At 53.5% G+C, this 22,655-nt stretch overlaps 9 protein-coding genes across 9 annotated transcripts; 3 read left to right on the top strand and 6 right to left on the bottom strand.

Moving 5' to 3' along the window:
* Positions 1 to 3,264: 3,264 nt before the first annotated feature.
* PG986_013637 (uncharacterized protein) lies at positions 3,265 to 3,787 on the top strand (the record flags this gene model as incomplete). The annotated part of the gene is made up of 2 exons (XM_066849859.1): positions 3,265 to 3,338; positions 3,397 to 3,787. The coding sequence occupies 2 exons, from the start codon at positions 3,265 to 3,267 to the stop codon at positions 3,785 to 3,787; spliced, it is 465 nt and encodes a 154-aa protein (XP_066694002.1).
* Positions 3,788 to 4,355: 568 nt separating this feature from the next.
* PG986_013636 (uncharacterized protein) lies at positions 4,356 to 4,633 on the bottom strand (the record flags this gene model as incomplete). The annotated part of the gene is given in 2 exon segments (XM_066849858.1): positions 4,356 to 4,514; positions 4,529 to 4,633. The coding sequence occupies 2 exon segments, from the start codon at positions 4,631 to 4,633 to the stop codon at positions 4,356 to 4,358; spliced, it is 264 nt and encodes an 87-aa protein (XP_066694001.1).
* Positions 4,634 to 6,959: 2,326 nt separating this feature from the next.
* On the bottom strand, positions 6,960 to 8,904 carry PG986_013635 (uncharacterized protein; the record flags this gene model as incomplete). The annotated part of the gene is made up of 5 exons (XM_066849857.1): positions 6,960 to 7,100; positions 7,157 to 7,189; positions 7,331 to 7,568; positions 7,623 to 7,825; positions 7,882 to 8,904. The coding sequence occupies 5 exons, from the start codon at positions 8,902 to 8,904 to the stop codon at positions 6,960 to 6,962; spliced, it is 1,638 nt and encodes a 545-aa protein (XP_066694000.1).
* A 646-nt stretch (positions 8,905 to 9,550) lies between these two features.
* On the top strand, positions 9,551 to 10,439 carry PG986_013634 (ATP synthase subunit 4- mitochondrial; the record flags this gene model as incomplete). Its single annotated transcript, XM_066849856.1, has 3 exons — positions 9,551 to 9,581; positions 9,665 to 10,351; positions 10,414 to 10,439. 3 exons carry the CDS (start codon positions 9,551 to 9,553, stop codon positions 10,437 to 10,439), a joined length of 744 nt encoding a protein of 247 aa, XP_066693999.1.
* Positions 10,440 to 10,682: 243 nt separating this feature from the next.
* PG986_013633 (uncharacterized protein) lies at positions 10,683 to 12,441 on the bottom strand (the record flags this gene model as incomplete). Its single annotated transcript, XM_066849855.1, has 2 exons — positions 10,683 to 11,384; positions 11,815 to 12,441. 2 exons carry the CDS (start codon positions 12,439 to 12,441, stop codon positions 10,683 to 10,685), a joined length of 1,329 nt encoding a protein of 442 aa, XP_066693998.1.
* A 542-nt stretch (positions 12,442 to 12,983) lies between these two features.
* On the top strand, positions 12,984 to 14,352 carry PG986_013632 (uncharacterized protein; the record flags this gene model as incomplete). The annotated part of the gene is made up of 3 exons (XM_066849854.1): positions 12,984 to 13,446; positions 13,524 to 14,165; positions 14,231 to 14,352. 3 exons carry the CDS (start codon positions 12,984 to 12,986, stop codon positions 14,350 to 14,352), a joined length of 1,227 nt encoding a protein of 408 aa, XP_066693997.1.
* Positions 14,353 to 15,190: 838 nt separating this feature from the next.
* PG986_013631 (uncharacterized protein) lies at positions 15,191 to 17,039 on the bottom strand (the record flags this gene model as incomplete). Its single annotated transcript, XM_066849853.1, has 2 exons — positions 15,191 to 16,200; positions 16,265 to 17,039. The coding sequence occupies 2 exons, from the start codon at positions 17,037 to 17,039 to the stop codon at positions 15,191 to 15,193; spliced, it is 1,785 nt and encodes a 594-aa protein (XP_066693996.1).
* A 1,759-nt stretch (positions 17,040 to 18,798) lies between these two features.
* PG986_013630 (uncharacterized protein) lies at positions 18,799 to 19,442 on the bottom strand (the record flags this gene model as incomplete). Its single annotated transcript, XM_066849852.1, has 2 exons — positions 18,799 to 19,143; positions 19,317 to 19,442. The coding sequence occupies 2 exons, from the start codon at positions 19,440 to 19,442 to the stop codon at positions 18,799 to 18,801; spliced, it is 471 nt and encodes a 156-aa protein (XP_066693995.1).
* An 871-nt stretch (positions 19,443 to 20,313) lies between these two features.
* Positions 20,314 to 21,258, bottom strand: PG986_013629 (uncharacterized protein; the record flags this gene model as incomplete). Its single annotated transcript, XM_066849851.1, has 2 exons — positions 20,314 to 20,627; positions 20,700 to 21,258. The coding sequence occupies 2 exons, from the start codon at positions 21,256 to 21,258 to the stop codon at positions 20,314 to 20,316; spliced, it is 873 nt and encodes a 290-aa protein (XP_066693994.1).
* Between the last annotated feature and the right edge of the window lie 1,397 nt (positions 21,259 to 22,655).

The following is a 22,655-nucleotide window of genomic DNA, read 5'->3' as shown; positions in this document are numbered from 1 at the left end:
TGCCATTGACGGAACTGGCTGAGTGACGGAACTGTCTGACTGACTGCCCAGCCCAACACCGTCCTGGACTGCTGGTCCGTCTTGGTCTCCGCGGCCGCATTCATTCTCTGCTCTAACCTTATGACTAACCCGATTGAGGCCCCAGACTGGGCGATAGGTGAGACCCCTACCATTTTTTGCGTAGGGGGAGATGCCCAGTTGTTTTCCCAGATGACCCCGTCCATAGACGAGTAAGAAGATGAGAAACAGACCGCATCCATCGGATCGATCCATCGCTGTGTTTCCTCTGGCTGCTCTGTCTGTAACGGTAGGGCGGGCTCAGCATTCAAGCTTACAACCGTACCCTCATCCTTAATTACTCTCCCCCGCCCGCCCGTCCGTCCGTAAATAACATTGAAGTAACGCATGACAAAGGCGACGACGGGAAAAACGAGGGCATGGTCAAACGGGCATGGAACTTGATCCCCCCTTCTGCGCCTAAGGACCCAAGGACCGTACTATCTGCAAGACTAAGTAGACTTACACGCCCATGATGCTATGCGACCAAGATGATAGGGAACCTGGACCATTTGAGAAATGAAACGGGCGCTAGACGAACGGTTCGGAGTCTACGCAAACAGGCTTTCCCAAACCGGCCAAAGGCTAGAAGGAAAAGATGGGGGTGGGGGAGCTCGTTTTCCAGTCAGGGAGCGCCTGAGGAGCGACAGCCCTGCCGGGAGAGCTCGCGCCATGGCACGGTTGGGCATCAATCGCGCAAAAGATACCGCGATACCTCGACTTTTCGGCGCTGCTGCTTGCAATTGCTACCTAAATAGCAACATGTACTGTGTGTGGCCATGCAACCCTTTGCTCTCGCACTGGACCACCGACGGTTAACAGCCACTAGAAGCCATCTTGGGGACTCAGTCCTATTTGCTCCAGCGGCTCCGTGGGGTCATCATGACTGCTGACAAGCCTCATGGACTGGCTCTCAACCCCGGAGCGCCATGTTTGGTGCTCGAGAGCGCTGAACCAAGCCTCTCTGCAATCCCCCTCGCATCTGTGGTCACTTGTGCCTGTCATGTCAGGCCTTAAGGGGGATCAGTTGAGAGGGTTTGAGAAATAGGGCTTTGGGTTGCGATGTGATGAGACTTGGCCGGCGATAGGCCATGGGCGCGAGATAGTGTGTGATCTTGGGACGAAATAGAGAATGAATAATCATAATAACACCCAGGCCCGCCGGCCTGCTCTTCCGGGCCACTACCCGGGGCTGGCTGGCTGGCTGGCTGTGGCAGAACCGGCCGCAGTGTCAATGACAATCAATCAGTCAACAGTCCGATGCGCGCATTACAAACATCAGATCAACTCAACCCAAAGCCCAGCTGATGTCACATGATATCCGTTAGATGCCAAATGACGCTCCAGGGTGTTTCAGAGCCTGATGACGGTCAAGGAGCTGCTCACCAACCGCGTGTGTGAATGGCCGATTTGTTCGGCCGGAGTGAGGGCTTCTTCTCCCAGCTTTTACGAGAAGGGTGCGCGTCATCCCACCTCGTCACACCTGACGGTCCCTGGGGGATGGTATATCAGTTACTTGTATGGAATTGACGCACACCTGCGGCAGCAGGTTGCCAACCTCCTCCAGAAACAGAAAGGCATTGGGCAGGTATACCTTCCGTTGACCTGACCTTTACCTTACATACCTTGGAACCTCGGGATGGACGGGCGGGAACATCACACACTGTTTTCCTTTTTTCCTTCTTGTCAGTCAGATCAATGATGTGAGACTAGGAGCCTGGCAGGCGATCTCTGCACCCCTGCCCACTGCTATCAGATCCCGATCTCCGACCACTGGAAACTGCGCACACTGTAGCTATCAATTATCGCATTGCAACCTTCTCCAGCTCCTCTTCTTTTTTTTTCCCCTTCCTCCCCGACCTTGCCAATGAGTGACCGAGACTCCTTCAGCCAAGCAGATGGCTGAACGGTTCAGCCAAGAGAAAAAATCTGCCCGTCTCCGTCATAAACGGTCCGGGATGCACCTCCCCGCATTACTGCTGCCAACCTGCCAACTGCTGGGAAAGCTGATCCCAGCACGAGCTTCCGGTTTCTGCTGGGCTCTTGGCCTCTGTCCCTAGATGGAATCGAATCCGGAAACAAGCTGGAGCACAGACGATGGAGCCCGAAATGGCCAGGTGCCCACTAGTCGTGTATGTAGCTCTGGTTTGACATGGAAGGGAAAAAATAAGGCCCCGCCAGAGCTACAGGGCCCTGGCGCTATGTATCCGGGAGCTACAGGGGTAGCTACAGTTTGTTTGACCGACTGTTCAATGGAAGAAGGAAGCGAAAGAAGGAAAAGAAGAAGAAGAATTTACGGGTACCATGGCTATCCCAACATGCGTGACTCTATTTACACTTCCGACAGGAGGAGACCTACGCGTCCCACGGAGTAGTAAGCAGACCCCGGTTCTTTCTCCAGCCTCTGCGTCTCGAAACTCGAGGCTGTAAAACCACGGTGCAGCTTCAGAACACAACACTACGCGCATTGACTCCATGCGCATATGCCGCGCTGGGCTGAGGCTGGTGGAGAGTCGTCGTCCCATATAGAGTCTAGACATCAGACCAAACATTTCGAGCTTGAACCAAACCGCGGAACCAAACAGTAGCGGAGAGACCGACTCTAGAATTCATGGGCGTGATCTTACTTGAACCCAGGCATCAGATTGCCCAGCGCCCTTGCTAGCAACTAGGAGAAGCGGCTTTCTCCTCTCCTCTCTCTCTCTCTCTCTAGAGCTCTTTCGCTTCATTCCGGGTCTCTAGTTCCTATTAGGCTTAGGAGTTGAGCTGATCAACAAAGGCCGATATCCAGGCCGCGTATCATATGCCATCAAGGTGGGCCGCTGCTCATGCCCGCGTCGCGATGCACTCTGATCCTAAGAGGCATACTGTGACTGCAAACTTCAAATGTATACTGTAGATGCTGCATCGGGCAAATGGGCCGCAGCAGCAGCAGCGGCGGCAGCGGCAGCGGCAGCAATAGCAGCAATAGCAGCGCCGGCGCCAGCCTCTTCCTTCCGAGGTCGACTGGCAGGAGAGGATGCGAAATATGGCCTGCCTATACGGCACCCTCGGACATCGTGGAACATGCGCTCCAAGCTCAGGTGATGATGTGATTTTCATTCATCGTCGACCCAGGTAAACCACGAAGAAAAAAACCGCGGTTCTTTCAGAGATCTCGTACTCATGGCGGAGAAGCACCCGGCGGGATCGAGTCTCCTCATAATCATGGAGTTGCGCCCCGACGCTGACGAATGGCCATCTTCTGGCGAAGATCGTTGGAGAAAAGGTCCCTCAAGTTGGTGGCCCGGCCACTGCCTGGATGACGGTATTCAGATGCCGGTGGGCTGGTTTAGTTAGCATTGATGAGCAGCAGCAGCGAGCGCTATGGCCAGACAACGGTCTCTGTGTGTGTGTCTCTCTCTCGCGAAATCTCAAATCAAAACAAGGAGGTGAGGCAGGCAAGGCTCGTGCGGAACGAGATCCAGTACAGTGCGCGGTTTCGAGGACGCACGCAGACAATCCCACTGACGGGGAACTCAAGCAGCGCCTCCCGTTTGGACGGACGCTGGGCGGCGGGTGGGTTTCGGCCGTCCAGTCTCACGCGCGCACCCTCACCGACAACTGCTGCGAAGGGAAGGGTGGTCGTTTGCAAGTACCAAGAAGAGCAGGACAAGACTGGACGGACTGCATTGAAGGAGACCGACTGGCTGACGGCGAAGCATTGGGCACGAACTACCAAGATGTGTGACACCAGGTCGCATAAAAGGCCGGCCCGTCACATTTTGGGAAACGACGCCCCGTTCGTTCGCAGAGCGTTTTCGCCTCTGGACTGGCCGCGGCCACACACGCAGACACACACCCGGTTTGGCCCTGGGAACAAACAGCATTGAACGGAAGTGAGGAACCGTAATCGACCATTTCCCAATTTTTCCAACCCCATCCGCCATCCCATCCCTAGCACTGTAGGCAGGCCGTCGGTAGCTGCATTCCTTTTCTTTTTCTTCCGTCGCGCGCTTGACCCGAGTGAAATCTCGAATGGTCGTAGTGAGAATATGTACAGTCGACATTGGACGAGAGATTGGGCGCTGAACATGGGGCGGTGAGTGATCAGTGAGTCGTCTATTGGAACCCAAAGCGAGGGGATTCGCTCGTTGGTGCAGACAAGCAATCTATCTTGGTCTAGGATGAGATGCCCTCAGCTCACTTTTTGCACCAGCCCGTCCGTTGCTGCTGCGGCGGTGTTTCCTTTTCCGCCAAGGATGGGCTGGTGGGCAAACCTTGATGAGAGAAAGAGAACGCGACGCAGGAAAATTTCATCAGTCGTCGTCGTTGTTGTTGTTATCGTCGTCGTCGTCGTCGTCGCCGCCGCCGCCGCCGCCGTCGCCTGGCCTTGCCTGGCCTTGCCTTGCAACCTTGGCACGATGCTTCCTGTGGCTTGGGCGCGCCGAGTTCTCCAAGCTCTCTCCCGGTGCTAGCTGGGCTAGCTGACAGTAGGCTTGCTCGCTATTACGAAGCCTTTCACCCTCAGCCCTTTCCTCATCAAAAGCTCTCTATGCACACTGTTGCACTGTGCATCCAACGGCGTGCCTTGCATGGTCGACTAACGCCTTAGGCGATTTGCTAAGCAGAAATGGTCCTTCCTGTCTCCCGGTAGCCTGTGCTCGAGCGATCGTCTATCCCGGCATATCAGACGACGCACGACGACGGGCTTCAAAGGCATGAGCGTATAGTTACTATTTCCGTCTTGCTCTCTAATGCTTATTTCCTAGCCATTACAAGTAATGAATGATCGTTCTTTCGGAAACTCCAGGGAGAAACACCGAATGCCATCAAAGCCCGGGTGGATAGTGTACGCGATAGTCTTTCGGCCCAGCCAAAGAGACAAAAGATGCGTACGTAAGGTGCGCCGTCGGCTTAGAAAGCATTGGATAGATGAAGGGAAGGATTAATGGATGCTTGGTTTGTTGGCCATTGCGTTTTGCAACTTGGACCCTGTAGATTTTCCCCGTTTGCAGCGGGATGGCAAAGATCGGTTGTTATCGCCAGCCAACGACGACATCGCGCCCGCCCACTCCAGGTCATCGTGACTCGGTTTTCTAGCGGGCACGACATGCCGATTCAGGATTAAAGGAGCGAGGGAAACCGGCGGGGGTTCCATTGTGGAAAAAAACGCGGACGCGTGCCGGCGAGTCGGTAGCCCAGCCGTGCTCCGCCGACCGCCTGTCATTGGGCGTGCAGAGGTCCAGATCCTCTTCACGAGCTTGCGGTGAAGGCACACGGACGGGCACGATGGCTTCCTACTACATACTACATACTACATACTACCTACTACCTACTACCTACTACCTACTACCTACATACCCTCTCACAAGTGATCATGGGCTTGCCTCGGCCCCGACGCCCGTGCCAAGTACTCACTACTTACACGCTCCCGAGACTCGTGTGAGAGATTTGGCCGAGCAGAGAATGAGGGGTATGCAAGTCGAAATGACAATCTAGAATCTTCACCTGCCCTTTTTCCCCGATGAGGCCCAATGAAAACATACGAAGAAAAAAATTACACACATTCACCGCCAAGCAGATATTCCCAGCTGAAACACCAACGACCGAATTTGGAGATGCTAGGCGCAAGTCAAGGTGCGATTTCTGGACGCGCGGGCACTCAGCCTCTTCCTACCCAATGTAATTACGAAGATGGGTTGAAGGAAGTCAAACGGGAGAGCCGCCCTACGCTCGACGCTACGTTGGAGCGAGGAAGCACCATGCTTGGGAAGATGCGATGGCTTCGTTCGGTTATCTAACCACACAGCTTACGCGTTATTCTAGAATCCTGTGCTCCCCGGACACCCGCAGGGTTAGTGCGGCAGTTAAGCAAGGTACCCGGGGCAACAACAAAAAAGCGTGCCGGGTCAGCGTGTGACATCACGTATAGCCCCCAGGCATCGGGAGCTATTGCTATTCTTGTATAACGGTCGATTTAGACTCATCGCCACTTGATAACAAGAGTCCATTATAAGGGCTGTCTACGAAAGGATCGTGCCCAGAAGACGTCAAGACAAGGAACAAGACACCCCAGCCTTGCCGAAATAACCGGGGTTGGGACGTCTGATTGCTTCCAAAAATTCCAGGCCAGCCGCAAGTCCATATGGCGGTGTACGGCGAGAAGTCGCCAGTATCCGTATCGAGCATCATCCCCAAACGAAACCGGTAATGATTCCGAAAAGCTACCCATGGATCATCATGATGGGAAGAGATTTTGCTTTCGATCTGGTCCAGTCATTTCAACCAAGAGAGGCGATTCTGAAACAGTAGAATAGTTGCGCAGCATGAACCCGAATTCGTGTCACAAGCTGGTATCTCGAAGGCTTCAATTAGACTAGTGGTGGTGGTGGTGGCTATTGATAGAATCTGACTTCATGTGTGCCGTGCCTTGCATCCATCCCGTAACACGTTGCTACTACATTCTTTTGTCGGCCGCGATTGCTGTTGGGCGCCACAACCAACTGCCCGTTGTGTCATCAGCTCCTCCCGTAACCCATCCCTTCCAAGTTCAAAAATACGAGTGGCAAAGTTAAGCCAAGGAAGAGTTTGTACGTCACTCTGGACACATGATGCATCACCAAACCAGTTGCATTAAGGATCAAGGCCACAATGCATGTGTTTCTGCCTGACATGCTTGGATAGTCCCAGGTAGCTAGCTGCTCCCTTGCTATCGACTCACAGTCCCGGTCCCGGTCCCGGTGCCTCTGGTTTACTCCCCATTTGTTGGGCCTGCCGATCGAGATGCTCCGGTGGACTGCGAGGTTTTGGCCTGCCGGAGGTTATCAGTGGCGCAAGGCAACTCCAGGTCATCTCGTGGGTTATCGTTTCTTCAGTATCTGCCCAAGGAATCGACTTGAGCTTCGTACTTGGGCTAATTCTTACTCGAACCCCCAGATTTTGGTAAGAAGATTGTCCTCGACACCAGAAGCTGGATCTTGTGGCAGAAAGATTCTCTTGGGTATCATGAACTCTACTACAGGTGGCTTTCTGACCTGTTTTGAGAGCTCCGCATCGAGAAGCTGGAGAATACAATCAGCAAAACCGCAAAGTATGATGTTTTCAGGGGTATACTTACACTACCATAGGAATGATCGAGGAAGTCCTCAAGCTAAGTGGAGATTGTTAGTTTTCCGCACAAGTTGAACCAAGACGATACTCTGTGTCTTTTGTCTCTGCTGGCCTGTCCGGTATGATTCGAAAAGGAGGGTCTAAAGGCAGAGAAAGGAGGGATTGGATAGGACAATCTTACGTTGTATGTCTGCTTAGTGAACTGCTCAGAGATGATCTTGGACACCGTAGCTACGTTAGGGTGATAATGAGACTGATGCTGAACTAGTTCCCATATACAGCTATCGATCGCATTGGTGAGCATCGGGTCCGATTCTGCCATGTCGAAGGGGTCGTTCCATCCCTCATTCTCGATCAAGGTCTTCTCTTCTTTGGTTCGGGGCACACGGTGCATCATAAATGTCGTAGACGGATGCTTCCTAGATGACAATGAGCTCCTATAAACAATATTGACTGGAGGGTTTTGGACTTACCGGAATAGATTATAAAATAGGGGCACTATGCTGACAATAGCAGCAGGAGGCGCGTTGAGAGATAGCCGGGCGAGCCTCTTTATAAAGCTGGCTACGAGGACTGCGGGCAAATGTGTCGAGTTCAAGAATGTGTCCAACAGCCTCAAGAAGCGAGACCGATGCTTTGAATGGAGGATGTCACTGTCCAACAAGGAGTATAGTTTCTGTAGGAGAGTTAGCAGCTAAACCAATTTTGCTAGTCTTGAATCAGATATCGTACCGTATAGAAGGACGGGTAATCCAAGTTGCGGTGCTGAATCAGATAGAAGATACCGCCCAGAGCAAGAAGTGAAATGCTTCCGCCAGCGTTGTAACTGTCCGTGAGGAAGTCGGCCAGGAACTCAGGCTGTGTGAACCAAGGAGCGATCGACCGCGTCATGATCTGAAGCACCTGTTTCCTTTGATCTCTATTAGGGCCGAGCCTCAAGGTTGCGAGCCACGCCACTTGGCCTAGTCGTTTCTGCTGTGAAAGAATCGTAACCGGGTGTTTCTTCGGTGGCTTCTCGAGGTAGTATTCACCCATCTCCTCCATCGTGGAGGGGACCTCGTCAAAGAACGAGAGCATTTCGAAAGCGTTGTTGAACAGAGACTCCCGCGTGGCCTGGTTGCTTTCATCGGCGCCGAAGATTTCGCTCATAGCCTTGAAAGCGTAGTAACGGACGTCACAGTTTTCACCGAGGTACTTTTCGCAGAATTCTTCCCGAAGATCCTCAGAGCCATCGAAGATTATCGCGTGGACGATGTCCTTCAGGAACGGCTCCGGAAAGCTGTATTCATCCTTGTTGTCTCGGTATTGTCCCTCGGCCTTCAATACGCGCATGGCTAGCGTGAGCGCAGTTGATTCTGTATCTTCCTCGGCCAGAGCATCGATCAAGACACCCTCATAGTCCACCAAACGGTCTTTCAGCCACTGGATCACAATGGTTTCCTTCTCTGATTGATCGGCCTTCTTCGACATGCTGCCCTGGGCAAGGAGACGCAGGAACACCCGGCACAACGCCACAGTAGCAACAAGTGATGACTCTCCATCTTTCTTGTTCCTGGCCAGGTCTAGAAGTCTCGTGATGTTGTTGTAGTTCTTCTTCGATTCGAGGATTCCGTTCTCGAGGAGCAGGATCTCGGCCTGCGCATTGTCCTCCGCATCGCTGCCGCTGCCACTTTCTGATCGCGCACGCTTCTTCGGCTTCTCTGAACCTTTCGAGCGTTTCCTCTTCAGAGGGGCTTCTGCCGTTTTGCTCGGCATCTTCAGTTCGTCGATGGGTGCTGCCTCGAATAGTAGTAGGAGCGCAAGGCTAGTCGGCGATAGATAGCGATCGATAGCGATCGATAGTAAATTATTTTTTGGCTGTTATCGCTTATCGGCCGAATAGGCCAATGCCGGGATTACAGCATAGAGTGGATTTAGCGGGCGTCCAAGGTTTGAACTCAGGCCTCAATTGACGAGTGATCTGTGGTTGAGTGCCCAGTAGCGGCTGGCAGCTGTCTGGACCTGGCAGGATCTCTCAGCGGACAGCCGGACGGGACTCTGACCTCTTCATAAATCTGAAAGTGCCTGCAGCTGCACCTCAATTGGCAATCGTTGAATTGAATCGAGTGTTTCATACCACATTCATTTTAACCATATTCCTATCGTATATCGTCTGGCATCTCAGGTATTTTGTTTTCCAATTACCCCGATTGCAATCCGGGAGTGTCGTTGTTCGGCCGGTCAAGCAGGTTCGTTCTCAGCTTCCAAGGAAGCCTCGGAAGAAAAGGTTGCCGACCTGATCCGAATCGCAGAGCTTCCCAAGCGGACCCACAAGCAATCCTGAGAAAAGAACCTCACTTTCCAAGCAACACCAATCGCCTCGCCTCGCCAGTACACCTCCGCATCACCTCTCCATCTCACAATGGCCTCCCGCTTGGCAAAGACCGCCTTCGGTAAGTCAATTCGCATCGAGGCTCCCCGTAGGAGCCTCAATTGCCTCACCTAGGACCCGCGCTCACACACATCTTCTCTGTAGGGGCTGCCCGCCTCCGACCAGTTGTCTCTTCGCGAGCACTGCCGGCTCTCGCCTCCTCCGTCAGCGCCAACCGATATGCCTCTAACGTCCCGTCCACCAACACCCCGGACCCCAAGACCAAGGCCCAGTCCATCCTGGACTCGCTGCCCGGCAACTCGCTGATGTCCAAGTCGGCCATCCTGTCCTCCGCGGCCGGTCTGTCCATCTACGCCATCAGCAGCGAGTACTACGTGGTCAACGAGGAGTCCGTCGTCGCCTTCTGCCTGCTGTCCGTCTGGGGCGCCCTCATCAAGTACGGAGGCCCCATGTACAAGGAGTGGGCTGAGGCGCAGAACGCCAAGATCAAGGGCATCCTGAACGCCGCCCGCGCCGACCACACCCAGGCCGTCCAAGACCGCATCGACAACGTCCAGCAGATGGGCGGCGTCATCGACACCACCAAGGCCCTCTTCGAGGTCTCCAAGGAGACCGCCCAGCTCGAGGCTAAGGCCTACGAGCTCGAGCAGACCACCGCTCTGGCCGCTGAGGCCAAGACCGTTCTGGACTCGTGGGTGCGCTACGAGGGTCAGGTCAAGCAGCGCCAGCAGCGGGAGCTGGCTGAGAACGTCATTGCCAAGGTCAAGAAGGAGCTTGAGAACCCCAAGGTCCTCCAGCAGATTCTTCAGCAGAGCATTGCCGATGTCGAGCGTAAGTTATCATGAATGTGATACTAGCATCTACATTGTCCAGTTACTAATCGTTACATATAGGAATCGTCTCTGCCAAGCCCCAATAGACGGTGGACTAGATAATACCAGAAGCAGAGCAAGGATTCCCTTTGTTACCACCACCCGTGTTCATATACACCCTGTGCATTAGTCAAAAGAAGAACCACCATAAAGCTGATTGTGCCATTTTGCGTGATGTGATTGGGTAACCGTATCGGACGTCAGTCATCTGTAACTTCTATATATCCCCATGCAATGCTCGTACGGAGTTACTCCTATAGACTAAACCTGGATTGGTTCTTGTGTTGTCTTCATTTATGGCCTTGTCTGTCTAAACTGCTTGAAGCTAAGCTAACTTTGTTCCCCTTCCACTTCTCCAGCAAGCCTATCTTCCATTGGTTGAAGTTCCGTACCGGGCTAGGCAGATAACCGTTGCTCATTTCCAGTTCCTCCCGGAGCTGCGCGGCGGCGGCGGCCGGTAACGTGACGTCTTGAACATCCGAGGTCATGGACTCGACCAGCTTATCGGCCTCGGCCTGGTTGACGAAGCGGTAGAAAACCTTGACGGCGGACACGGGCCTCTGTTCCGGGCGCTGCTTGGTCGAAGTGAAGGTGATGTCCTGGTTGAAGAGCCATATGTGAAGGAGTTGTTGCTGCTCTCCAGCCGTAGCGCTACTAGTACTAGTAGCAGTGGTGATAGAGGGGATGATGACGGTTTTGGAGCAGGCGGAGCGTGAGAGGGTCGCCAGGAGCATGGCGCTCACGCACTGCGACAGACTGGGCTGGAGGGTTGGAGAGGAGCTTGTGCTGCTGCTAGTAGGACTCTGGATCGATATGGCCCATTTGAAGAGCGTGACGGACGTCTGGCCCTGGTGAGACACGCCTATCTCGCATCGGCAGTTACTACAAGACAGAGGAGTTCCTTGGTTTACTAAGCGAGTTGAGCCATTGCTGGATTTGGACTCGGTACTCTCTAACTCCATACTGTCACTCGAAGTCGGCATTGTTGATGGCTGTCCATAACGTAGTTAGCACATGCATAGTAAGATGCTGAGCTTTTGCGTGGATAGAGATGGTTTTGGATGGGTCAGATTATTTTGTATTATTGGAGGGCTCAACTTGGATTATACTACATGAGAATGCGTACAGGAAATCCGTATGCAAATGTACCTCTGGTAAATCCCAAGCTTTCCACGTCCAAAGAAAGTCCTGGTGAAATACAAAGGCGGCCCCTGGCATAGAGCAGAAACCAAACCCATAGTCCCGAAGAGCCTAGGGTTCGGCAACCGCGAGCCAAAATCGGAGACATCATTTAATCTAGGGTATGAGTATCGGTGACCACGCCACTGAAATGCAGATTAAGCTGACTTGGCCACCTTCTATATACCCACGAAGCAAGCAGTAGATAAGGAAAACCATACATCATGGGGTAGATAAACTTACGGTAACATTAGAGCAGTCGTCCTGGGCGAATAAGAGTGAGGCCAAGTCCACGAGTCCAACACCGCTTTGCCCCGAGAGCCTCGAGTTGGCGCCGTAGCCTCTGGATGCAAGACCTTGGTTGTCATGATGCCCATGGTCGTGAGGCTTGTGGCAATGCCAGAACTCCATCATCTCGGCCCAGTTCTCGCTTGGCATGTCCTTCCAGGTCTCGATCCTGCCTTCTGCCACAAGTGGAGCCTGGCAACCCCGGCAGTAAATCGAGGAACGCGGACTCAGGTCTTGGGCAGACCAAGGGGTTGCTGCCTGGGCATCTGGTGCCGCACGGCGCTGGCTATTACGCGTCGACAGACCGTTCGTGGGCACAAGGGGAAGGCTCCATTGGTGGGATTTGGCGTGTTTGCTTTGAACTCTCAAGAACTGCGCTGCGTCTTCTGCAGATACTACCCGGTCAGGAAGCTTCAACGTGTTCTCAACTTCATGGTTCCCAACTGTCAGACTCAGACTATCTGCTGAGACAGTGGCAGCAATCGTGCTTGTTCCATCGAGTGGGCCATCGCATGCTACGGAGACTCGCCCGACGTTAGACAGAAGTTCGGCGTAGATGAGTATATCGTCCGACTGGGGCATCTCGGAAAGCTGTTGTTGATGTTGTTGAGAAATTGGCGGCGGATATTTGTAGCGCAGACCAATTGGAACTCAATTCAGGGCAAGGTTTGGTCGGATTTAGGCGGCTTCCGGGTTTAGCCTAGTGCTTAAAGCTTGAGCTTTGGGGGGGCGCAATTGACAGTTAGGGCCCTTGGGGGTCGCATTTCGGACTCATCGGTGCTAGAAGTAAGGTGCTTACCCAACATCGCACTGTGAATGAATCGTCGACCCCTCTAAATAAAGAATAGAAGCTAGCTCTCCCCATCTGCCCACACTTACATCATAAGGAAGTAACATCGAAAGTAGTACGATTCCCCAGCTACCGACATCGTATATGTTCATTGGATGACCCGATCTTAAAAACAGTCTGACATTTATTGTGCTCATCCGGATTGACACCGCTAGGAGATGAGCTGCGAATGAGATAAGAACAGCGCCTTACACTGAGAGCTGTTGCTATACAAAGCGGTATCATTCACCAAGTACATACCGCCATTGGTCCGAGCCGTACCCCTCAACTCAAAATGGCTTCACTACTCTCCTATGTCCCCATCGTCAACCGGTTCCTCGGCAGCGGCGGGTCCGTCCAATCCATCGACCTCCCGCCCGTCAAGGTCCACGAGCTGGAGTCGTCGCCCGAGAAGCGGACCCGGACGCTCAAGCACCTGCTCAAGGCCAACCATGTAAACCACTCGGTCATATACGGGCCCAACCACTTCCACAACCACACGCCGCACATCCTCGGCTCCGCCTACATCCTGGGCGCCAATGAGAACCAGCAGCACGCCATCTACGAGGAGGAGATCAAGGAGCTCGACCCGTGGAAGCCGTCGCCGGCCGAGGTCACCGAGGGCGACTGGCGCGACTTCCTCGGCGACAAGAAATACCAGCGGGCCTACCTGGACTTCTACGAGGATAACCTAGCTAACAAGGACGGCTATGAATGGAAAAGGTCGTGCATCGATTCATGTTTGAGGGCGAGGAGCCGTTGGTGAACTGTCTTATTAGTGGTCGTAAGTTTTACAACTCACCTGTACTTTCAGTCGGTCTAATATGACTTACAGTCGGTCACCCCTTGATCCATTTGGGCTATGCCTTTGAGCTGGACAGCAGGCAAATCGGCATGGAGGCTCTCGTCATGACCTCCGTCTCGTATGACTTCCTGCACAAGTATCTGGACGACCCGTCTTATACCAAGCCCTCAGCCAGCGGCGGCTCTACTTCTCCCCGCGAGCTGCTCGACAAGATGAGGAACGACAAGAGGCTGGACGGCCTGTTCAAGACCCCCGGCGAGCACAATTTCGACTCCGTGTTCGAGAAGCACGAGGACCTCCTGCTGGAGTACTGGAACGCCTGGACGTTTGAGGATCCCGTGAAGCAGTTCCAAGACTCTCAGGAGGCGGCCGTGGCGTTTCTGGTCGGTTCCGTGCCGCCGGGGGCACACTCGTACAACTTCTTCATCTGCCACATCTTGACTACGAGTCACGCAGTGCGCATCCTACTCCCCGTCATACCCAAGAAGTTCCACATCAACGTGGTGCGGCAGTGGTGGCTCCTGACCGTCGCCCTCTACATGGCCCTCAACCGGCCCAAGATCGATTTCGACGACTACGTCCAGCCCGGGGACCTGAAAGGAAAACAGTGGAACTACGTCGTGGATAAGGCGCTTAACGGGTCCTATCGCACAGACGCCCATCTCGTGAAAGGTGAGAGAGACCTGCCATCCGCAATTTGTCACAGCATAGACAACGTTGAGAAAAGAGACTAACAGACAGCGCTGCAGCCGTGAGAGCGATGAAGGAAGCAGCAGAAACGTGGGGAGATGTTCACGAAAGGTACTTGGCCGCAGCCGTGCGGTTCGTGGATGATTTCAGGGGATGGCAGTTTGAGTAGCTGGGCGGCGACGTTTAAAGCAGCGGATTCAATTTTTCTTATGGTTTCACACGACAATCAAGGTACTGTGGGATTTCACGAAGCCGAGCTTTCTCTACTCAGTTTGTTCATACTAATATGTTGGTCTAATGGGCATATGAGATTGTAGTATACATAGCTTTTCCTCGGCTGCGGTATTGGCATGGCAGAACGTATATTTTAACACAGCAGCCATCGGGATTGAATACATTCGGTTCAATCCAGAAATATCATCTTACCCTCTGAGCTGCCTAGCTTCCTCGTTCTGATTGCATCGCGGTTTGGTTTTCTGTCTTCTGTAAACCGTGACCCCCTTTTCGAATGTTTAACAAGAGCACATATACTCAGTCCCGTCTCAAAACTTGTCAATACGTGCCCACCGGTATCTTGGAATTCTTACCTAGGAATCCCTAGAACTTTTCTTTTAGTAGATAAGTCAAATACGACCAACATTGAAATCCTCAAGTCGCTTAGTCTCACTGGTTTGCGGTGTCATGCCTAATGCCCGTGGTCCTTTTATGATCTCATTATCGATTGCTTGCTGATATTGGTTCTAATCAATCCGTTTCCTCCCCATGCCCGATAATTCCAGGTCCAGTTAACAGTCTGTCCCAGGCATATGTGAACGAACTCCCAAACTCCCCTATCCAGAATACCCAAGGTCTGCTCTGACCTAACTCTTGTCTTCTCTTGTCTTGTCTGCCCCCTTTTCTTCTTCTTCTTCTTTCCAAGATCGATCCAACCCTGCATCTAATCAAATCCCCTTCTAATATAAAGTAAATCATCAGTCATCATTACAACACCATTGTTCTTCCCTGCTTTACATCGCAATACCGCTATCCCACCAATGCTTCCCCCAATGCCACGTAGGCATCATCCAGGCCCCCCACCTCCACCACTTCCCGCCAGGCGTCCCGAGGCCGAGCATGCGCGCAAAAGAGAAAGGAATAGGCTCCCAAAGCCAAAGGCCGCAACGGCTGAAGTCGTCGAGGAGGTACGAGCTGATCATGTGCATCCAGGCAAAGGTGAAGGCGAGGTTGCCCGTGCGACGCAGCCAGCGCGGGGCGTGCTTCTGGATGGGCTCCCGGAGAATGTGACGGGCCAGCGTGCGCTGGATTTGCGCCCCCGCGCCCGCGAGTATGAAGAAGACGGGCGGGTCCCAAGGCCGCGAATGGCGGACCGTCGAGTAGCTCCCCATCGCGTGGATGAAGCCCGACAGGCCAAAAGCGACGATGGCGCCGACGAAGGCGTGCAGGGGCGAGCCCCTTTTCAGGTAGTCCTCTCGCACAAGCCAGTTCGTCGGGGCCGCGAAGCCGAAGCGGAAGGTTTGGTGCCACCACTGGCCCCAGAACCCCTCGAGACCTCGATCCAGCACGCCTGCGACGAAGGAGCCGTTGGCGGTGGGCATGTGCCAGGGGTGGGCGCGGAAACCAACAACGAGCGGGCCGAGGCAGGCTAGCAGGAGTGCGCCGGCGCTAAAGGCCAGGTCGATAGCGAAGAGGACGCCGGGGAAGCAGACAACAGTGCGCCGGAGTGCGAGGGCGGCTGCGGGCAAGGAGGCGAGATTCGCGGGCAAAGGCTCATTATGCTCAGGCCCCAAGATGAAGTATGGATCTTGAGTCATCAGCGTGGCACAGAGATCGACAACAAGATAGCACGGTACGAGGCGGGTAACGATGCATTGCAAGATAAACTCGCTGCGCGTCCTGTATCGTACATACCCCTCCGGGGTGCTGTTGGGAATGACATCCAGTGGCTCCTGGGTTTTGCCATCAGCACCCATAGGAGGGGGGTAGTAGGGCGGTATAACACGGATTGCCCAATTCCAACCTGTTTCGCGGTCAGTAAAAAGTGTCTTGTAGCATTGGGCGTGTACAGCTTGGTGCTTGCTTACCTGTCATGCGCATCTGGGTGGAAATATCAAATGCCCAATCGAAACGAGTACGAAAGGGTGCATCCTCTGGGTATTCCTGCCACTTATAGAAGTAGTCCTGTTGACGGAATTCTACCTTGCCGTCAGGAGATTCGGCCGCCGACTCAAGAGAGTGTTGATGAAGCTTCTCCGCGTCGGTCGGGTGTCTCTCCCTCAGCCCGCTGGGCACATGTCCATTTGTGGCATGTCCGTTGGAGGACACCACAGCATCATTTGCTTTTGTCGTCTCTGTAGTTGTCGGTGACGCATGGCCGTTGGCATGCCCATTCAGGTGCTTCACACCATTGCCATTGGCCTCCGAGGCCTGCTTTGCGTGGCCGTTGCCCTGCAGCACTCCGTTCGTTTCGGGCGTCGTCGTCCTCGTGTACCTCTCTACCCTTTTGGCGTCCCATTGAGGTCTTGTCCACACCAGCAAAGTAAAGATATGGATGGTGCTCCAGGCTGCAATGAGCCCGCAGCCATAGCCCATAGCCGGGTTTCCACTAGTAGAATACGCGACCATTCGCACATTGCAGCAGACGCATAGTGTCAGAACCAGCCAGCGAGCGTTGTAAAGCCAGGGCCGCTGCTTATGGGGAATGGCTAGATATAGCGGGGGGATGACAAGCGTGGACAGGAAGTGGAAGGTGAAGAGAAAAGGGATCTTGTTCCCAGCATCAATCTCCTGCTGGGCACGGTGGCGGTAGAGTTGACGGTAGGTGTCTGCTAAGTCAGCACCACCGATGAGGGGAGTCATTTTTCGTTGGAGGGTTTGCACCATGCAATGCACGGCCAAGGCGGGTATAGCCTGCTTGCTCCAACGATCCTAACCCAAAGTCGTTTGAGATGGTTGCAACCCTAACTCGTCTATAAAGTCATGCTTCTCCTGAACTAGCAACGACGGGATTTACGAGGGGAGGGTAATAAGGGAATAAGTATGTCAATAAATAAGAGGCCAGAACGACGGAGCGGCCGACGCAGGTAATGATAAATGTTAGATTAGGAACAAGAAAAGCATAGGCACATGCAGAGGCGCAGGCAAAAGCTATCAAGGTACGGAACACGCGACTCTCGAAAGACGAGAGAGGGCGGCGGGCAACCTGGAACCGGCACTCTTTTCGCAATCGATGATGATGTCGGTTTCGTACCCGGAGCAGGTACAGAAGAAGTATGGAGCACGACTCGTTTGGCCCTCTGTCGCTGTGATCCCGTGTCTGTTCCACAGCGGCAAATTCGACGCTAGAGCGCCCATAATTCTGTCGCCAGCACGCCAGCCCTCAAGTTCTTTTTAGTTTTGCCTGCTTGGAAGCCAGCTGAAGCCAGCTAATAACGTAGCATCCGTCCTCCGTAATATGTGACTGATCTTATAGACTTCAGGTACACATGTAGAGTTGCCTTAGATCTATCTATAAGAATGCCTACCTACTTACCTATGCTCAGAAGGCTCAAGGCCTTTTCCTCCGTGGTGCAAGGCACAGGCATCAATGTGTGTACCTTACTTTGGCTTTCCAGCTACATATTTCAGATTTATACACGTGGTACAGGGTTTTTAGATATTACCATCCAAAGTCCAACAGACAAAGGGAGTGTCCACCGGGCACCGGGCACCGAGCCCGGCAGTGTTGACGTCAAACCAACCCGCCTTATGCTGTTACGGCTGCAACAAGTCACGACAAGCTGTGCGAGTACCTAGTCGTACTACCATCCTCTAGGTCGCGGTATCCCAAGTGCTACGTGCAGATAGCATTGGCCAGACAGGCGTGAAAGCCGCATATGCCATTCCATTGACATTGATCGGAGCCTCAAGTGCGCGTAGCCACACAGGTGCAATCTTCGCCCATGCAGCTTTCCAATGGACTGGTGCCACTATCATACGCCGCACCCGACGATCGACCAACACCAGCCAGCTAACCTCGGGATGCGACCCTCGGCTACGGTAGCATACCTAGGCTCTCCAGCTCTTCGGCTCTCCGAGTCAGGCATCGCACGCCCAGATGGGCTTCGAATCATGAGCTTACCGCAGCCATGCAAATGATTCCTGTCTCGGATACCGGAGCCGTGTAGGAACCCTACCCGGTTTCATTCAAGCCAATCTCGGGAGTGGCAGCATACCGATCGGGCATGGGCATCTTAAACCTAGCGTTTGGTGCACGGGAAGTCCTATACAGATACCACCAAATTGGGATAGCACTCACTCCCTATAGGTAGTTACCCCTGCACTTATCTACATACCCGATGGATGGCATTACCATCACATTTTATGGTCACCCAAGTATGACCCTGTGCTCAAAAAAGCACCCCACGTTAGGACGCTCCCCCACGATGACTGCTACATAGAGACACCACTACTTTTTAACAAAACCTCATCACGACATATAACCAACCCGCCAGGAAGTGTAGTAAGGGACCCCTCGGATATACCGCATCCTCTCACCAAGCTTCAGCGGTAGAGCCGAGGCTCGTCCAACGCGATGGGACATGAGACCGCATCGGCAAGTAAGGGGGGGGCGCGCACACTAAGCCACCAACCACGCCACTACGCTGCGAATCATCCACGACGTCGCCCAGAGCACAAACATCGCGGCCAGCACCAGCCCGAAGAGAACGCTGTTGCGCAACTTGAACGCCTCGGAAGCCTCCATCCGCATCAATTTCTTCTGCTTCGTGTGGTAGTAGAATGGTTCCTCCGCCGGTCTGCGCGGCCGCCAGAGCCACGCCGGTAGGTAATATGATGAGGAGGATGGCTGCTGCGGATGCGGATGCGAATGTGAATGAGCGTGCTCTCGCTGACACCGATACCGCAAGTCGACGAGCCAGAGCCCGAGGATGAAGGAGATGAGGTTGATGGGTGTCATGACGATCTATCAAAATTAGCAATAGAGTTCCATCATTCGAGTAACAGCGTGCCTCGATTGCCAAGCGATGTTACATTGCGGGAAATAAACAACATAACCAGTATTCTGCAGTACGTGGAACGGTCCTAATTGATCATCACCGGGATGGGGGTGAGGGGTGGGAAAAAGTGGTGACTTACTCGATACAACTTGGACTGCTGCTGGGCCTCCTCCGCGTTCTCATTTCCGGCATCTTTTGCGGGTTCCGGGCGTGCCGGAGCAGCCATCGTCACCTTCTTCTTTGGTTCTGCCGGTTGTTGTTGCATGGTGTTCAGTCCCGAGACAGCGACGATTCATTAGGCCCCCTCAGTGAAACGGTTGGGACTCTCGAGTAGCATGGGAGGTGCGTACAAGAAGGGATTGCGCGGGGTGGAAGTCGACGACTGCTCCCAAAAGGCAAAAGAAGAAAATCAATGTTTTTAGACCCTATTCGGCCTTTTTTTCTCGAACGCTTCCGATTGCTCCAACAGCTGTTGGCTTGGCTGTGGCTGTTAAAAGCGTAAGCAGATCCTCCAGGAACCCATCATATGTATTAATAGATGTGACGTCGACTCGGCCTAAATCGTCGATTACCTAGTCGCGCCCAACTGGCCGGGTCTATGTAGTTCTCCCAAAACCCGCCAGCCCGTCACGCCGGTAGATGCGTCTGGGTTAGAAGTACGGCTGGACCTTTTCCACCTGGTTATTTCGACTTACCTAAAGACTGTATTTCCAGCATCGTACTGGCTTTTGGTGATTTCCACTAGCACAGGTCCGGGCCTGTCCTCATTAGATCAACGGGCAATTCTAACGAGCCGAACCCTTGCTAACTTCCAGCCTCAAAAGCTTGACACCACACGAAGCTGATATCGATGAGTAACGATATCACCGACTTGGTGACCAGTGGGCAGCTCGGTTGCACGTCCTCGCTCGCCCACGTATGCCACGACTCGCATCATGGCCTGATTATCAGGTCAACTAGGTGCAAATCCGCTGCAATGTGCCACAGCTGACCGTACTAATCGCTTGTTTACGGGATTGCGTATATTACTCTAAGGTTCTACTATATTTCACCCGAGCTTCGCATTGCTCCTCTAGTCGCAACGCGTGTTCGCAATGCTGAGCACCAGAATATCCGTCGCACCAACCTTGGTCAGTTCATCCATGACGGTCGCAATCTTCTTCTTCTCTACCATGACGGAAACGGCTACCCATCCCCTCCTCATCCAAGGACGTGATTGTAGGGGCACGCTTTCCAGGTGCAATGGTGTGTGCCGAGGCCAGGGACGATCTTTCGATGTTGTACTGGCACAGGACGAACTTTTGGGCGGTGATAACACCGCGTATGCGAGATGCGATCAAGTCGACCATTTCCGTACTCCGCGGTGACCGCGACTTGATCAAAATGGCGCTCGAGTCAACGACCGTATCGATAGGCATCAGGCCGGCAGCCTTCATGGTTTCACCCGACTCTAGAGCCCAAAGGATCAGTAATTGTTACCTAGGTTTGTTGTTGAACAGACAACCACCGTGATTATACTTACCGACAAGGTCGACAATGCCGTCTGCAACACCAAGAGCACAGGCTGCTTCGACACTACCACTCAGCTCGATAATCTGGGTTCGCAGCTTGCCATTCGGGGTGTCCTGAGGGTTGAACCCGGCCTCGAGCTCCAGGTTGGCGAAATACTTCTCTGACAGCTTCACGAAGCTGGTGCCAATGTTCTTTCCGATCAAGTCTTTGGGCGATTTATATGGCCCCTTCACTGGGACCTGTACCTGGAGCTTGCAAGCTCCGAAGCCGAGCTCCATGACGGTCTCGCAACCGGAAGCCGCGGTCTTGGCGCTCTCCTCTTCTGGCGTGATCTCGCCAGAGAAGCGTCTTTGCCGGTAGATGGCGCGCACTCCGGCATCGTGCTCTTGAACCTGGTCGTAGCCGGTGATACCGAGATCGACCTGGCCCTCTCCGACGAAAGTAGGGATATCGGCGGCGGGGAGGAAGATCAGGGCGATAGGAAGGTTCTTAACGAGGGCAATGTCGAGGCGGCTTTCTCTCCTAAATTGGATGTCGGCTCCTTCCGAGCAGGTTGAGCGCTGCGCCATTCAGCCGTCCCTCTGAGGCGGTGTCAGTTAGCAGAGACAATCATTGCCGATGCGAAGGAGTATACTCACTCTTGGGAACGGCGAAGAGTAGGCGGCCTTCTAGGCTGGTTCCGAGGGTAATTAGTTCAGCCATGACTCCAGAGTGATGTTGGTTTGGGTATAAGGGACAGTTCGAGGTGTTGGGCGGTAAAAGGGTATACCGACTGGTTGACCAAATCCATCGTGCTGGTGGCTCTCTACTGGATACCGAGGAGACTACTGCAATATGCTGAGGGGGATGCAGGCTTTGAAACGCTGGCCCTTCTGCTCCGAAAAATTATGGCGACTTGTGGTGATACTTGTATAGCTCGAGCCGGCAGTGGAGGTGGGGATCGTCGTCGACGTCGCGAACGCGCAGCAGGCTGTAGTGAATATACGCTGTTATACCGAGTCTGCTGGCCTCCTTATATCGAAGCGAGGGCAATGATGTACAGGGGAATCGTTGCGACGCGATCGGGACGCAATTGGCAGCGATTGACTCTTCACGATGACTGCTTTGGAGGGGTCACAAATTTTGTCCTAGTGACGGTGGTGCGAGTGTCTAAGTGAGTTTAGACCCCACGTTCCTAGATCGGAGCCAACCATTGCTGAGCTGGCCAGCTGTGTGCAAGGCGCGGCGGGGCAGGCGCAGCAAACATGCTTCCATTGGAAGAGTCCGAACTTCCAAGAGGCTCTCCTAGGTCCCGCAAAAGAGGTAGGTATGGAACCCGGGCCGTTAATTTGCTCCATTAGCGCCTGCCCAATGGATCCAATTGCGGCGAGTTGCTCGAAGCATTTCGATATGGTACCTACATGTAGATCTCCAATCGGAACCCAATACCCAACCCATGCGCATTTGTCTTTTGGGGGAAATGTCAACCGCGAGATCGCTGTTGAATCTTAGAATGCCATCTTTTCTTCAGTTTAGTTTACCTATCCAACCAGCGCAATCAATGCGACCGACGCCTTCATCTCTACCTATTCTTCGAGCCGGTTATGCCGCAGGCCATCTACGAGCAGCAAGGCGCAACTTAGCTACATGTACCTAGCATGTACTTAAGCAAGTGCCATGCCTGCTTGGAGTCTGATTACGTGTACTCAGTTATTGTTACTCGAGACTTCCCCCAAACTCATGCCATGTGTTGGTTAGTTGCCGGCTGGAGCTGGCTGTACCTACTCCGGTTCTCTCATGAAGCACGGCTCACATCAGATCCAACCTCTGAAATAAACGCAGGATGCTAGGGTAGACGATATATGAATGTCCAGGTAGGCGCAAATGCGCTGCGTTCTTAGCGACGGAAGTATCCAGTGAACAACGCTCCCAGCTCCAGTTCCAGCTCCAGCTCCAGCTCCAGCGGTCATTCCCGACGTCATGATCG

This window comes from Apiospora aurea, assembly GCF_038362705.1.
Source record: "Apiospora aurea strain CBS 24483 chromosome Unknown utg000009l_segment0_segment0, whole genome shotgun sequence".
NCBI classification, from domain to species: domain Eukaryota; kingdom Fungi; phylum Ascomycota; class Sordariomycetes; order Amphisphaeriales; family Apiosporaceae; genus Apiospora; species Apiospora aurea.
Note: the sequence above shows the minus strand (reverse complement) of the source record. Positions and strands in the feature narration are given on the sequence as shown.